Consider the following 18160-nt stretch of genomic DNA (forward strand, 5'->3'; position numbering starts at 1 on the left):
ATATATATATATATATATATATAAAATGATATATAAACAAAGTCGGCTTTAATTTCTAATCTCCAAACCGATTTGATCAAGTTATGAGTTTTGGAATATGATATTTTTGATCCATTCGTGGGTTACGCACATTATAAAGATTTTTCCGTATTTTTTTTTTTTTTTATATATTATATAGAAGGAATTCTGGACAAATACCATAAATAAATTAATAAATAATGTGTCTATTTTCAATATTTTGGTGCTGCAATATTTTTGTCGCAACATTTTATTTCCAGCATTTAGGCGGCATTCTTAAAAATACTATAAATAAGAATTCTTCGCATTGAATTCAATTCCGAAACAGATTCTTCGGGCGAAAAAATTTTTTGGTTTCGTCTTTTCCACAAATAGATTTTATTTGGAAAAGTGACGCGTCGGGCTGAAGTTCTATAACGCCAGCTCGACAACATAACGATTGAAGAAGAAAGAGAGAAAAGAGAAAAAGGAAAAATATTTTTACAGACATCTTTCCTGTTCGTCACGTATTTTATAGATATTTAAAAAAAAAAAAAAAAAAAAAAAAAAAACGCAAAAGAAAAATGGCTTCTCTGAACATACAAATTATTGAAAGTTATTTTAAAGCAAAGATTATTGGTTTGGAGATTAGAAACTAAAGCCGACTTTATTTAGCTGGCGTTGCCCAGGATCAATTACATTGAAATTTGTTTTGTAAATATTTTTTATGTTTTATAACAACGCATTTTGTGCTGAGTATCTTAAAAAAAAAAAAAAAAAAATGATGATGGCAACCTTCAGTCTCGTGAGACAATGGCGTTCAGCATCTAGTCTGGTGCAGGTGCACTACAGCGTCTACTGTGGCTGTAAAGTTCACTTCTGCATTATCGAGAAATTAGCCCATTCGAAAACAAAGCAAAATAGTACAGCTTAGTTTCCGAGCGAAAGAAAAATAGATAGGTAGATAGATAGAGACACACAAAAGTCAGCCAATCAAATTAGAGATACATTTCCGCATCTTATGAAGAACCTTCAAATGGGATACAGATTCACCAACCCAGATATGACACGAATACTTCATAAATGGTTTGATAGTAGATTTGAGTTGATACGGCATAATCGTGCTGACACACTAGTTCTCGTCAGATCACCGAAGTTAAGCAATGTTGAGCCTGGTTAGTACCAGATGGGTGACCATTTGGGAATTATAGCGCAGTATGAGCTCTCTGCTTATCTCAGCATTTGTTTCCAGTCGTCCTATACATATACTTCACTTGCCACTGGTATTTAACACTGCCGACTCAGGAGAGGTGTGGTTGGAGATTCGCACCTCCTGCCACAAAAAATTTTCATGTGCAGACACACCTTCGTGGGTATCCATAGTCTGTCAAACACTGAAGGAGCCCTATATATTTAGAGATAGAGAATAGCCTCAGGTGTGAGAACGCGATAGAAAGAAACAATTTCACCAGAATCAGAAAGAGCAATGGATTTAATATATAAACTCCAAGAAAGATTTGATGAGAAAAAACAAAGTTTTAAAGTTGATTTTTCATTGAGAGCAGAACCAGTCATAAGAATCTCAGGAAGAAAAGGGACACATCTACAATTGAAAGACGATAGCTGAGTCTTAACAGGATTAAACAAATTACTTATCTCGGCATTGTTTCCAGTCACCCTGGTCTTCTTGCCACTGGATTCAAACAGTGTCGATTCAGGAGAGGTGTGATTAGTGATTGCGCAACCCTGGCCTCACAATTAGCGCTACTGCCCCTAAGGAGTATCCTTTGTTTTTCAAGACTGAACGGAAGCATGGGGGGAAATGAATCAAGCCATTTCTTACCCCAATCCATAACTGAATCCAATTCAATTGTGTATTTCAATTGATCCAAGGAAGATGGGAGAAAGCAATACAAAAATTCTATGTCATCCGCATAAAAAGTTAATTTTCTCAATAATATTCCATGAAAGGTCATTTATATTGAGAAGAAAACGTGTTGAACCTAGAATAAAGACCTGAGATAGGAAAAGGAAATGAAGATACTCCATCAAGAGTTACTCGCAAGCTTCGATCAGAAAGAAAAAACCTAACAATGTCTGGTCCTGGATATGACCTTAAACTATATCTGATGGTAAGGCCCCAGCTTGCGGACTTTGGGGAGTATGGAGCCACCCTTTAATTGCCATTGCTCCCAGGTCCACTCTGACCCGGAGTGGTAGTACCTGTTAGGGTCCCAACTATGGGTTAAATAGAAACCGACTTAAAAAAAAAAACAAAAAACAAATATACTCTATTAAAAAATTGTTCTTCAAAATCACTGGATTCCGCATTAAATAACCTGAAAAGGGTTGATATGCCGTAAAACAAAAACAACAAACCAACCAACTTAACAATGCCAAGAACTTTACTAGCAGCCGATTTACTGCCATCTGGAACAAAAGAAGCAGGGAATAGATCAGGCAATTCTGAGGAACACATGCCATAATAGTATTTATAGAAGAGACTGAGACTAGCACATCACGTATGTGCGAGAAAGGTTGTAGTGAAGAAGAAAGTATTGCACACATATATAGAAAAAAAGACAATAAAATTCGAAATGAATAACATGAAACATTAATTTATTATGAACTATTTAAAAAATTAGGCAACCAAATGACTTGTTCATTTCTACTATATATAAAATATATAAAAATTCTATGTGGTATTATTGATTTAAAAATTCTATGTGGTATTATTGATTTAAAAATTCTATGTGGTATTATTGATTTAAAAATTATATGTGGTATTATTGATTTAAAAATTATATGTGGTATTATTGGTTTAAAGCTTTTAAAAATTCTATGTGGTATTATTTATTTAAAAATTCTATGTGGTATTATTGATTTAAAAATTCTATGTAGTATTATTGATTTAAAAATTCTATGTGGTATTATTGATTTAAAAATTATATGTGGTATTATTGGTTTAAAGCTTTTAAAAATTCTATGTAGTATTATTGATTTAAAAATTCTATGTGGTATTATTGATTTAAACATTATATGTGGTATTATTGATTTAAAAATTATATGTGGTATTATTGATTTAAAGATTTTAAACATTCTATGTGTTATTATTGATTTAAAAATTCTATGTGGTATTATTGATTTAAAAATTCTATGTGGTATTATTGATTTAAAAATTATATGTAGTATTATTGATTTAAAAATTATATGTGGTATTATTGATTTAAAAATTATATGTGGTATTATTTATTTAAAAATTCTATGTAGTATTATTGATTTAAAAATTCTATGTGGTATTATTGATTTAAAAATTCTATGTAGTATTATTGATTTAAAAATTCTATGTGGTATTATTGATTCAAAAATTATATGTGGTATTATTGATTTAAAAATTCTATGTAGTATTATTGATTTATAAATTATATGTGGTATTATTGATTTAAAAATTCTATGTAGTATTATTGATTTAAAAATTCTATGTAGTATTATTGATTTAAAAATTATATGTGGTATTATTGATTTAAAGCTTTTAAAAATTCTATGTGGTATTATTGATTTAAAAATTCTATGTAGTATTATTGATTTAAAAATTATATGTGGTATTATTGATTTTAAAATTCTATGTAGTATTATTGATTTAAAAATTATATGTGGTATTATTTATTTAAAAATTCTATGTAGTATTATTGATTTAAAAATTCTATGTAGTATTATTGATTTAAAAATTATATGTGGTATTATTGATTTAAAAATTATATGTGGTATTATTGATTTATAAATTATATGTGGTATTATTGATTTAAAAATTTTAAAAATTCTATGTGGTATTATTTATTTAAAAATTCTATGTAGTATTATTGATTTAAAAATTCTATGTAGTATTATTGATTTAAAAATTATATGTGGTATTATTGATTTAAAGCTTTTAAAAATTCTATGTAGTATTATTGATTTAAAAATTCTATGTAGTATTATTGATTTAAAAATTATATGTGGTATTATTGATTTAAAAATTATATGTGGTATTATTGATTTAAAAATTCTATGTAGTATTATTGATTTAAAGCTTTTAAAAATTCTATGTGGTATTATTGATTTAAAAATTCTATGTAGTATAATTGATTTAAAAATTCTATGTGGTATTATTGATTTAAAAATTCTATGTAGTATTATTGATTTAAAAATTCTATGTGGTATTATTGATTTAAAAATTCTATGTGGTATTATTGATTTAAAAATTCTATGTGGTATTATTGATTTAAAAATTCTATGTGGTATTATTGATTTAAAAATTTTATGTGGTATTATTGATTTAAAAATTCTATGTGGTATTATTGATTTAAACATTCTATGTGGTATTATTGATTTAAAAATTCTATGTAGTATTATTGATTTTAAAATTCTATGTGGTATTATTGATTTAAAAATTCTATGTGGTATTATTGATTTTAAAATTCTATGTGGTATTATTGATTTAAAAATTCTATGTGGTATTATTGATTTAAAAATTCTATGTGGTATTATTGATTTAAAAATTCTATGTGGTATTATTGATTTAAAAATTCTATGTGGTATTATTGATTTAAAAATTCTATGTGGTATTATTGATTTAAAAATTCTATGTGGTATTATTGATTTAAAAATTTTATGTAGTATTATTGATTTAAAAATTCTATGTGGTATTATTGATTTAAAAATTCTATGTAGTATTATTGATTTAAAAATTCTATGTGGTATTATTGATTTAAAAATTCTATGTGGTATTATTGATTAAAAATTTTATGTAGTATTATTGATTTAAAAATTCTATGTGGTATTATTGATTTAAAAATTCTATGTAGTATTATTGATTTAAAAATTCTATGTGGTATTATTGATTTAAAAATTATATGTGGTATTATTGATTTAAAAATTATATGTGGTATTATTGATTTAAAAATTCTATGTAGTATTATTGATTTAAAGCTTTTAAAAATTCTATGTGGTATTATTGATTTAAAAATTCTATGTAGTATAATTGATTTAAAAATTCTATGTGGTATTATTGATTTAAAAATTCTATGTAGTATTATTGATTTAAAAATTCTATGTGGTATTATTGATTTAAAAATTCTATGTGGTATTATTGATTTAAAAATTCTATGTGGTATTATTGATTTAAAAATTCTATGTGGTATTATTGATTTAAAAATTCTATGTAGTATTATTGATTTAAAAATTCTATGTGGTATTATTGATTTAAAAATTCTATGTAGTATTATTGATTTAAAAATTCTATGTGGTATTATTGATTTAAAAATTCTATGTGGTATTATTTATTTAAAAATTCTATGTGGTATTATTTATTTAAAAATTCTATGTGGTATTATTGATTTAAAAATTCTATGTAGTATTATTGATTTAAAAATTCTATGTGGTATTATTGATTTAAAAATTCTATGTGGTATTATTTATTTAAAAATTCTATGTGGTATTATTGATTTAAAAATTCTATGTAGTATTATTGATTTAAAAATTCTATGTGGTATTATTGATTTAAAAATTCTATGTGGTATTATTGATTTAAAAATTCTATGTAGTATTATTGATTTAAAAATTCTATGTGGTATTATTTATTTAAAAATTCTATGTGGTATTATTTATTTAAAAATTCTATGTGGTATTATTGATTTAAAAATTCTATGTAGTATTATTGATTTAAAAATTCTATGTGGTATTATTGATTTAAAAATTCTATGTGGTATTATTGATTTAAAAATTCTATGTGGTATTATTGATTTAAAAATTTTATGTGGTATTATTGATTTAAAAATTCTATGTGGTATTATTGATTAAAAAATTTTATGTGGTATTATTGATTTAAAAATTCTATGTGGTATTATTGATTTAAAAATTTTATGTAGTATTATTGATTTAAAAATTCTATGTAGTATTATTGATTTAAAAATTCTATGTGGTATTATTGATTTTAAAATTTTATGTGGTATTATTGATTTAAAAATTCTATGTGGTATTATTGATTTAAAAATTTTATGTGGTATTATTGATTTAAAAATTTTATGTGGTATTATTGATTTAAAAATTTTATGTGGTATTATTGATTTAAAAATTCTATGTGGTATTATTGATTTAAAAATTCTATGTAGTATTATTGATTTAAAAATTCTATGTGGTATTATTGATTTAAAAATTCTATGTGGTATTATTGATTTAAAAATTTTATGTGGTATTATTGATTTAAAAATTCTATGTGGTATTATTGATTTAAAAATTCTATGTAGTATTATTGATTTAAAAATTCTATGTGGTATTATTGATTTAAAAATTCTATGTAGTATTATTGATTTAAAAATTTTATGTAGTATTATTGATTTAAAAATTCTATGTAGTATTATTGATTTAAAAATTCTATGTGGTATTATTGATTTAAAAATTCTATGTAGTATTATTGATTTAAAAATTTTATGTAGTATTATTGATTTAAAAATTATATGTGGTATTATTGATTTAAAAATTTTATGTAGTATTATTGATTTAAAAATTCTATGTGGTATTATTGATTTAAAAATTTTATGTGGTATTATTGATTTAAAAATTCTATGTAGTATTATTGATTTAAAAATTTTATGTAGTATTATTGATTTAAAAATTTTATGTAGTATTATTGATTTAAAAATTTTATGTAGTATTATTGATTTAAAAATTCTATGTAGTATTATTGATTTAAAAATTCTATGTGGTATTATTGATTTAAAAATTTTATGTGGTATTATTGATTTAAAAATTTTATGTGGTATTATTGATTTAAAAATTTTATGTGGTATTATTGATTTAAAAATTTTATGTGGTATTATTGATTTAAAAATTCTATGTAGTATTATTGATTTAAAAATTTTATGTAGTATTATTGATTTAAAAATTATATGTGGTATTATTGATTTAAAAATTCTATGTGGTATTATTGATTTAAAAATTATATGTGGTATTATTGATTTAAAAATTATATGTAGTATTATTGATTTAAAAATTCTATGTGGTATTATTGATTTAAAAATTCTATGTGGTATTATTGATTTAAAAATTCTATGTGGTATTATTGATTTAAAAATTCTATGTAGTATTATTGATTTAAAAATTCTATGTGGTATTATTGATTTAAAAATTCTATGTAGTATTATTGATTTAAAAATTATATGTGGTATTATTGATTTAAAAATTATATGTGGTATTATTGATTTAAAAATTTTATGTGGTATTATTGATTTAAAAATTCTATGTAGTATTATTGATTTAAAAATTTTATGTAGTATTATTGATTTAAAAATTATATGTGGTATTATTGATTTAAAAATTCTATGTAGTATTATTGATTTAAAAATTTTATGTAGTATTATTGATTTAAAAATTATATGTGGTATTATTGATTTAAAAATTATATGTGGTATTATTGATTTAAAAATTCTATGTGGTATTATTGATTTAAAAATTCTATGTGGTATTATTGATTTAAAAATTCTATGTGGTATTATTGATTTAAAAATTTTATGTGGTATTATTGATTTAAAAATTCTATGTGGTATTATTGATTTAAACATTCTATGTGGTATTATTGATTTAAAAATTCTATGTAGTATTATTGATTTTAAAATTCTATGTGGTATTATTGATTTAAAAATTCTATGTGGTATTATTGATTTTAAAATTCTATGTGGTATTATTGATTTAAAAATTCTATGTGGTATTATTGATTTAAAAATTCTATGTGGTATTATTGATTTAAAAATTCTATGTGGTATTATTGATTTAAAAATTCTATGTGGTATTATTGATTTAAAAATTCTATGTGGTATTATTGATTTAAAAATTCTATGTGGTATTATTGATTTAAAAATTCTATGTGGTATTATTGATTTAAAAATTCTATGTGGTATTATTGATTTAAAAATTCTATGTGGTATTATTGATTTAAAAATTCTATGTGGTATTATTGATTTAAAAATTCTATGTGGTATTATTGATTTAAAAATTCTATGTGGTATTATTGATTTAAAAATTTTATGTAGTATTATTGATTTAAAAATTCTATGTGGTATTATTGATTTAAAAATTCTATGTAGTATTATTGATTTAAAAATTCTATGTGGTATTATTGATTTAAAAATTCTATGTGGTATTATTGATTAAAAATTTTATGTAGTATTATTGATTTAAAAATTCTATGTGGTATTATTGATTTAAAAATTCTATGTAGTATTATTGATTTAAAAATTCTATGTGGTATTATTGATTTAAAAATTATATGTGGTATTATTGATTTAAAAATTATATGTGGTATTATTGATTTTAAAATTCTATGTAGTATTATTGATTTAAAGCTTTTAAAAATTCTATGTGGTATTATTGATTTAAAAATTCTATGTAGTATAATTGATTTAAAAATTCTATGTGGTATTATTGATTTAAAAATTCTATGTAGTATTATTGATTTAAAAATTCTATGTGGTATTATTGATTTAAAAATTCTATGTGGTATTATTTATTTAAAAATTCTATGTGGTATTATTGATTTAAAAATTCTATGTAGTATTATTGATTTAAAAATTCTATGTGGTATTATTGATTTAAAAATTCTATGTGGTATTATTGATTTAAAAATTCTATGTAGTATTATTGATTTAAAAATTCTATGTGGTATTATTTATTTAAAAATTCTATGTGGTATTATTTATTTAAAAATTCTATGTGGTATTATTGATTTAAAAATTCTATGTAGTATTATTGATTTAAAAATTCTATGTGGTATTATTGATTTAAAAATTCTATGTGGTATTATTGATTTAAAAATTCTATGTGGTATTATTGATTTAAAAATTTTATGTGGTATTATTGATTTAAAAATTCTATGTGGTATTATTGATTTAAAAATTTTATGTGGTATTATTGATTTAAAAATTCTATGTGGTATTATTGATTTAAAAATTTTATGTAGTATTATTGATTTAAAAATTCTATGTAGTATTATTGATTTAAAAATTCTATGTGGTATTATTGATTTTAAAATTTTATGTGGTATTATTGATTTAAAAATTCTATGTGGTATTATTGATTTAAAAATTTTATGTGGTATTATTGATTTAAAAATTTTATGTGGTATTATTGATTTAAAAATTTTATGTGGTATTATTGATTTAAAAATTCTATGTGGTATTATTGATTTAAAAATTCTATGTAGTATTATTGATTTAAAAATTCTATGTGGTATTATTGATTTAAAAATTCTATGTGGTATTATTGATTTAAAAATTTTATGTGGTATTATTGATTTAAAAATTCTATGTGGTATTATTGATTTAAAAATTCTATGTAGTATTATTGATTTAAAAATTCTATGTGGTATTATTGATTTAAAAATTCTATGTAGTATTATTGATTTAAAAATTTTATGTAGTATTATTGATTTAAAAATTCTATGTAGTATTATTGATTTAAAAATTATATGTGGTATTATTGATTTAAAAATTCTATGTAGTATTATTGATTTAAAAATTTTATGTAGTATTATTGATTTAAAAATTATATGTGGTATTATTGATTTAAAAATTATATGTGGTATTATTGATTTAAAAATTATATGTGGTATTATTGATTTAAAAATTCTATGTAGTATTATTGATTTAAAAATTTTATGTAGTATTATTGATTTAAAAATTATATGTGGTATTATTGATTTAAAAATTTTATGTAGTATTATTGATTTAAAAATTTTATGTAGTATTATTGATTTAAAAATTATATGTGGTATTATTGATTTAAAAATTCTATGTGGTATTATTGATTTAAAAATTATATGTGGTATTATTGATTTAAAAATTTTATGTGGTATTATTGATTTAAAAATTATATGTGGTATTATTGATTTAAAAATTATATGTGGTATTATTGATTTAAAAATTCTATGTGGTATTATTTATTTAAAAATTCTATGTGGTATTATTGATTTAAAAATTCTATGTGGTATTATTGATTTAAAAATTCTATGTAGTATTATTTATTTAAAAATTCTATGTGGTATTATTTATTTAAAAATTCTATGTGGTATTATTGATTTAAAAATTCTATGTGGTATTATTTATTTAAAAATTTTATGTGGTATTATTGATTTAAAAATTATATGTGGTATTATTGATTTAAAAATTCTATGTAGTATTATTGATTTAAAAATTTTATGTAGTATTATTGATTTAAAAATTATATGTGGTATTATTTATTTAAAAATTCTATGTGGTATTATTGATTTAAAAATTATATGTGGTATTATTGATTTAAAAATTATATGTGGTATTATTGATTTAAAAATTATATGTGGTATTATTGATTTAAAAATTCTATGTGGTATTATTTATTTAAAAATTATATGTGGTATTATTTATTTAAAAATTCTATGTAGTATTATTGATTTAAAAATTCTATGTAGTATTATTGATTTAAAAATTCTATGTAGTATTATTGATTTAAAAATTATATGTGGTATTATTGATTTAAAAATTCTATGTGGTATTATTTATTTAAAAATTCTATGTGGTATTATTGATTTAAAAATTCTATGTAGTATTATTGATTTAAAAATTATATGTAGTATTATTTATTTAAAAATTCTATGTGGTATTATTGATTTAAAAATTATATGTGGTATTATTGATTTAAAAATTTTATGTAGTATTATTGATTTAAAAATTATATGTAGTATTATTTATTTAAAAATTCTATGTGGTATTATTGATTTAAAAATTTTATGTAGTATTATTGATTTAAAAATTATATGTAGTATTATTTATTTAAAAATTCTATGTGGTATTATTGATTTAAAAATTTTATGTAGTATTATTGATTTAAAAATTATATGTAGTATTATTGATTTAAAAATTCTATGTGGTATTATTGATTTAAAAATTATATGTGGTATTATTGATTTAAAGCTCTTTAGATGGTAATATAGCCTGAGTGGTTGCGACCTTCTATCTCGTGAGACAATGGCGTTCAGCATCTAGTTCGCTGGTTGGATCATTCTACAGCTTCAGAAAGAATCTCACTCCTGATGTAATATTCTACTTGTACAAGAGCCAAATATGTCCGAAGATGAAGTACTCTAGCCACATCTGGCGAGGAGCTGTTAAGAGTACCATTTCCTGCTATGACAAGGCAGAAAAATTCCTTCGAAATCTAGTAGGCAAGGAACTTTTCACCTTCCTCTTTCTCACAAAAGAGATGTTGCAAATCTATCTCTGCTCTATCATTATTTTTATGGCACGAGCTCGACTGAGCTTCAATCCATGGTCGTTCCCTGATAAACATTTGCAACAAAGTTACAACAACTGTCAATGATTCTCCTTACTCTCTGTGTCTAAATGAGAATCCCATGAACAAAGTTTCTCTCCTATAACTGTTCGTCTGTGGAGCACAATACTGTTGAGATGCTTTCCAGCTGACTACAACATGGTCGTTTTCAAGTCTAATGTAAATAAATTCTTGTTAAGCTATCCTCTTAAATAATCGAAATCTATTTAAGTTCCACCATTACTGATCATCACAATGTTGTTTCACTAGCATACCCTTATCCTCGAGTGGCTTTTAAGCCTTAATAAGTGGCTGTCTCGTATTAAATAAAAAGAAAATACATAAAGAATTACAGCGATGATTACAAATACTTACATTCATACCGTACACGTGTCCATTGGGAAGCATCATGGGAGGGTTGTTCTCATTCAGCGGCAACCCTGAAATGTTGCAGATGAGCCTGGAATTGGCGCAGTGAGCAAACGGTAAAGGCCTAGCAAGCTCGTTTAGATGCTTGCTACACACGGGGCAGTCGGGATTCTTCGTCACTTCTTCTTCAGGTTTGTAGCAAAGTCTGTTTGCAAAAAAGGAGATTAAGGACAAAACAATAAAGGCAAAGTTACTAAACGTGCAAAATCGCATCGATTTGGTTATCAACATCCAAAGTGAAAATGGTATTATAGAACTGGAACAAACTGGATTTGAACTCAGCACAATCAGGTCATCAGCCCATGTCGCTATCCACTTAACTATTATCACCTCCCTAGATTATGTAATGTACACACTTTATCGTGGGACTGCTTCCCAGCTGACTATAACATGATCAGTTCTACATTTACTAATACTAACAGATTTGGGGGTTTTTTTTATCATTCTTTTTTTTCTTTTTTTTTTTTTGGAAAAAAGGGTCATTATGGACGAACAACAAAAGAAGTGTGAAAGATAAATCGTGGTATTAAATGAATACGAGGAAAGGAAATAGAAGAATAAGAAGAAGAAGAAAAAGAAAAAAAGAAAGAAAAGAAAACATAGAAAAAAAAAAGAAAACGTAGAAGAAAAAGAAGAATTAGAAGAAAAAGCGGGCCCCCAAAATCAACAGAGATTAGACCATTCCTGTAATGATCCGGTTCCTGCGGTCGGAGTAAAGTTCTGTGCAGTTCTAGGAGGTCCACTCTCCCAGGTTTTGCCCTCTCTGAGAAGGGGTTAGTTTATGGCTAATCGCCTGAGGTGCCCTTAATGAAGAATGCCGACGGGGCTGCCCGGGCACTTTTTTGCAAGTAAGAGTTCTCTTCTTTGGGGAGCGGGGGGGGGGGGCATTGACTTCTCAATCCCACTTTCCGAACCCCGGTGTGTCACAGTTCTTGCAGTGGGAGAGAACTAAAGGTTTGTTTAGAAGAAAAAGTAGAAAAAAAAAGTAGAAGAAAAAGAAGAAAAAGTAGAAGAAAAAGTAGAAAAAAAAAGTAGAAGAAAAAGAAAAAAAAGTAGAAGAAAAAGAAAAAAAAGTAGAAGAAAAAGAAAAAAAGTAGAAGAAAAAGAAAAAGTAGAACGTGTGAAAGAGAAATCGTGACATTAAATAGAGGAAAAAAAAAAAAATTTGGTTCATTAAAAAAAAATTTAAAACAGCCGTTGACCATGTGAAAGGATACGGTGTCTTAAGGGCAGATAACCCAGCCTGGAGTGTGGCCGTGAAGACGGCCATGTTGTTTAATTGGTGCAGTTTGAAATTGTCTTCCCTAAATTGTTGGACCAGTCCTTGCCATCTGTTTGGATCCAAAAGTTCCTGGAATTAAAAAAAAAAAAAAAATGTAACTTAAAACAAATAAATTCAACAAAACTTCCAAACTGTAATTAAGTTACTTCCTTTGTAGCAAAATTAGAGGTTAGGGTTAGGGTTCGCATGTAAAAAAATGTTGTTAGAAATGATATTCTTAAATGTAAGGCTAGAGTAAGAAAAAAAGTAGAAAATTTTATCACATGTGAAAAATTTAGAATAAGAGTTACATATCAGGATATCGTATATATTTACTATTATGTAAAAAAACACTTTCTGTGTGTGTGTGTTCCTTCCTCATAGGTTCCGAAACGGCTGAGCCTATCTTTTACAAATTTCACACAAAACTAATTTATATGTCTGGTAATGTTCTTAGATAGGTTTTGTACAGAAATTCATCCGATAAGTATCGAAAATCAAAAAAATCCGGTCTTAAAAATAATCTTTCTAGATGAAAAAGAACAATTTTTATAGGGGAATATTTCATGTTACACTGGATAAAGGAAATAAAATTATTTCTCTTGGCCAGTGTAACGTAAAATATTCCCCTATAAATTGTTTTTTTTTTTTTAACTTCAAGAGAATAAATACTGCTTAAGATCGTCAGCTGACGTGATATTGCAAACAAACACAGACGGAATTTGATGAATGACATTATCATCATTATTCATTTATTATTTTTTTTTTCCATCAGACAAATTATTTCTTGTAGTATATAATAATCAAGAGAGGATTGTTTCCATAATAATACATATGCAATCTACATAAATTAAAATATCATGTTTAAGTGTATTGTATGAATGGGGAATGCCGAGTGGCCAGCTAGTATATATATATATATATATATATATATATATATATATTTTAAAAATAATATATATATATATATATATATTATTTTTAAAATAAAAACATCTACATAAAAACGCGATACAGTTAGTAGTCAGGCGAGGCAGCCGCATGGTAGAGATTTAGGCTTCTTATCATGGGGTCCCGAGTCTCGCTAGATTCAGCCACTCTGATGAGTCGTAGACAACAAAACACGTGTCAGTGGATAATTATATTTTAAAAATAATATATATGCCGCTCCCCATTTAGGGGGGGGTACCAAATTGGTCAAAGGGAAAATTATTCCAAACTCGCATTTAGGTTAAAATGCAATTTCGTATGAATAATTGAATTTATTCAATTTCGTATGAATAATTGAATTCATTAACAAAAACAAATAAAAACATCTACATAAAAACGTGATACATTTAGTAGTCAGTATATATATATATATATATATATATATATATATATATATATATATATATATAACTACTTCATTTATTCACATAAATTTAATATACGAAAGTATAGATTTATGCGTAAACTTTAAGTATTTACTTCAAAAGTGCTCAATACGTAGGTAGAGCTAGTTAGTAATTTATAAAATATATATGGCGTATATATACACACACACACCAAGTTAAAGGTATTCAAGAAAAAACTCATGAATTAAAACGAGGTTATTAAGAGTGCTCAATAAAAAAGAGCAAAATATATTTTTATTTATATAGACAAATATTACATAGTCGCTACGGACGCTACACTGAACATGCTGATGTTTTGGACAATTAGTTGGCAAGAACCAAAAGTTCTCGTCAGGCGACGTAATTAAGCTTATGTGTCAATGAAGGCATCTGGTTCTCAAATGGAAGAAATAGAATATATTATTTTTTTATTTATAAAAATAAAATGTTAAAGTGCTTAATTTAAACGGGAGGGACGGCAGGTTAGGGTTAGGGTTAAGTGGCATTTTAGACTCCAAACAACGGAAAGCGATAGGGTGAACGAGAAAGTCTAGACTTAACAGGATACAGAGGAAGAATTAAAAGGAAAAAGAAAACAAAAAATAAAGAAAGAAAAAAGGAAAAAAGAAAAGAAAAAAAGAAAGAACATAGAAGCGGAAGAAGGAAAAAGGGGGTCAGCAGGATTACACTGCCACAAAATAATGGGAAGGAGGGTGCAAACATTTGAAATCATCTTTGATTAAGGGTTAGAAGTTAACGTGTCAAAACATGAATTTTGTCTACCATAGAAACATATAGAAGAAAAGAAAGAAAAAGAAAGAAAAGTCTGTGCAAGGGGGGGTGTATGAAGACAAATTAGCACATAGGGTCTCCAGTCAGGCACACACACACACACACACACACACACACACACACACACACACACACACACACACACACCCCTATCAGCAATATAAAAATATATATATATATTTTATTTCATTAGTGAGGCGTTTTTTGTTTTTTTTTGCTGATTTGAATGATTTACACGGATTACCAGAGATTAAAGCTGGCCTGAATACTTTACAATGAAAATAACTCTGCCCCTACATTGTTGAATTTAGATCCTTAAAAGTTGTGGAACCGATTAGATCACTGATCTGAACTAGGTAAGAGGTCAAGGAACGAAAAATTGATGAGTCTGCAAGCTGAAAGGATTATTACCAACTATTTGCTGAACAAAGTAATTCCTTTATGAGGTCCGACATTCAAGGCTGTTAAACATTTTGTACTGCCTTATTTCCAAAACCCAATGTGTCTTGTAATGATCTGTCAGAATTTAGTGAAAAACAAGTTCAAAAATATTAATTTGATCTGTCAGGTTCCAGATCCAAATAGAATTTAAGTTGATCTGCCAAAATATGATCCACATATAGAAGGAAAGGAATTTATTGATGGAGCTGAAATTGGCGTCTAAATAAAAAGTAAGTTCTGCTACTGACAATATTTCAACAATAAACAAAGTATATATATATATATATATATATATATATATATATATATATATATATATATATATATATATATATATATATATATATAAAAAACTTTCTTGGAGTTATACATTTGGATTTTATCGTCACTGGATTATTTATCTTCCACCAGACTATCCATTCATGTGTAATCACCCTTTTCTTCACCATATTTCCTCTACTTCACTTTTTTTGTTTTCAAGTAAGATCTTTGACTTACTTGTTGTTTCATCAAATACTTTTGCATGCAAAATCCGATCCCGCATTTTGCTAATTCCTACCCTTTGATGAGAAGGAAAGTATTTCTTCGAAACTCCGTGGATTAAGGACTATCCACTTATCTAGTGTTTCCTTTTTAGATTAAATATGTTTTTAACTCATTTCAAAGTGTTTTTTTAACATGTTTTATTAATTGTTTGCTCGTATTATAAGCTCCATCTCCTATTTGGTTTTATTGAGCTTTTACATCTGGCTGAGATAACTTTATAAATATTAATTCTTTAATATTTATAATATACTTTAATTTCACCATCTTGGATCATTTGGGTAAATTTAATTGTAATTTTCATTTTATTATATATTACTATAATAATTTTTAAATACCTACAGACACTAGTGTTTCATCCTTTTGGGAATCATCAGTACAGTGTGGCTCTATTTTGCTTAAGTTTAAAACAAGATACTAAGTTGATTTGTCAGAGTTCAATTCAAAATAGCATTTAAGTTTATTTGTCATAGAATTTGCGTTGGTTTATCATATTAAATTGCCCCCCCCCCCGACAAAAGGAGGGCGGATCTTTAAATCCACCCTTGTCCGTTCATCTGCTCACACTTTTCTCAATAACTAAGCCTTGGAATTTTTTGAAATTTTGCACAAACATTAAACATGATATTAGTAAAAAAAAAAATAAAAAAAAGTAACAGAGCGGATCTTCCGGGAAAAACTCTGGTTGCCCCCCCCCCATCCCCTAGGATGCCTTTCTGGTTAAAATAGCTAAAATCGACACGTTTGTGCTTAGAAAAAAAAAATTGATGCCTTGGATTTTTATAAAGCTTTCTGAACAGTTGTAATTAACTGATTTCTATATCATTTTGTTTGTCTATACCTTGCGATAACTCTTGAATGTGCCCCAGGGGCTCTTTTAGGGCTAATAAAAAATAAAAACACTCCATTTTTGGGACTATTTTACAATATTTGTCCAAAATTTTCTGTGTATGTCTATTTAGCAGTTTTGCATGATGCTGACCTTAAATTTAAATATGTTAAAGCTTTGGGGACTTTGGGGGCTAAATGATGCGGGAGGGGGGGGGGCAAATAATGGACTTAGTCATTTCTATTTTTGCATGGTGCAGAACTCAAATTTAAATATGTTATTTTCAAACAGAAGTTTCGTTGGTCTGTCACATTTCATTTTCAAATAGAATTTTCGTTGGTCTGTCACGCTTAAGTTTGAAATCGCATTTCCACTGCTAAATGCACATATTAAAATAGACGCATCTAAAAAATACACATTTATATTTATTATTGTTTGTTTTTAAACAAAACATGAATATCTTAGTCCTATTTTAAATGGAATTCATAACTGAAAAAAAAAATTGATATACAATTTCTGATTCTTTAAGTGTAAGATGCCTGAAACTGTATTGTTTAAAGTCTAAAAATAACATTAACTTGATCTATACGGGCGAAGATCAAAATAGCATATTAAATTGATCTGCCAGAATACAGATTTATTGGTTTGGTTGTCTTGTTTTACAGCATATCAACCCTTTTCGGGTTATTTCATACCGAATTCAGTTATTTTGGAAACAGTTTTTATGCTTCAAGTTCTTTATATCTTTAAATATTTATTTGTAGAGTTTGGTTTGGTTGTTTTGTTTTACGGCATATCAACCTTTTTTTTTTTTGCCGAATCTAGTTATTTTTGTGCAATTTCCAACCACACCTCTCCTGAGTCGGCATTGTTAAACACCAGTGGCAAGTGAAGGTTCACGACGATTGGAAACAATGCCGAGATAAACGGATAGACAGGATATCAATGTGTATACATGAATTTACTTTCAACTTGGACCTAAATACGAAACTACAGATGTGTAGAGTTAACCTTCCTTTTTCTTTACTAAACACGACAACTTACACACTTGAAGAAACAATCCATGGAAGACCAAGCTGTAATGAAATACAGATTGCAGCCATAAAGGCAACAACATCTATTCTAAAAAGAGTCCTTGGATATAAATCCAAACTG

The 18160-nt window shown here is 25.6% G+C and overlaps 1 protein-coding gene across 2 annotated transcripts in view; it reads right to left on the reverse strand.

Annotated features, from left to right (window-relative positions):
• The window catches only part of LOC145267101 (E3 ubiquitin-protein transferase MAEA-like), a 981197-nt gene that overhangs the window by 33672 nt on the left and 929365 nt on the right, over positions 1 to 18160 (reverse strand). For both annotated transcript variants that reach the window (XM_080123106.1, XM_080123105.1), the window contains exons 7-8: positions 12981 to 13114; positions 11710 to 11908 (exon numbers count right to left, since the gene is read on the reverse strand). In XM_080123106.1, the coding sequence (XP_079979232.1) occupies positions 11710 to 11908; positions 12981 to 13114 (333 nt within the window). The remainder of the gene's footprint in view (positions 1 to 11709; positions 11909 to 12980; positions 13115 to 18160) is intronic.

The sequence above is a fragment of the Euprymna scolopes genome, chromosome 42 (assembly GCF_053919585.1).
Source record: "Euprymna scolopes isolate OS-2025 chromosome 42, ASM5391958v1, whole genome shotgun sequence".
Lineage (NCBI taxonomy): Eukaryota > Metazoa > Mollusca > Cephalopoda > Sepiida > Sepiolidae > Euprymna > Euprymna scolopes.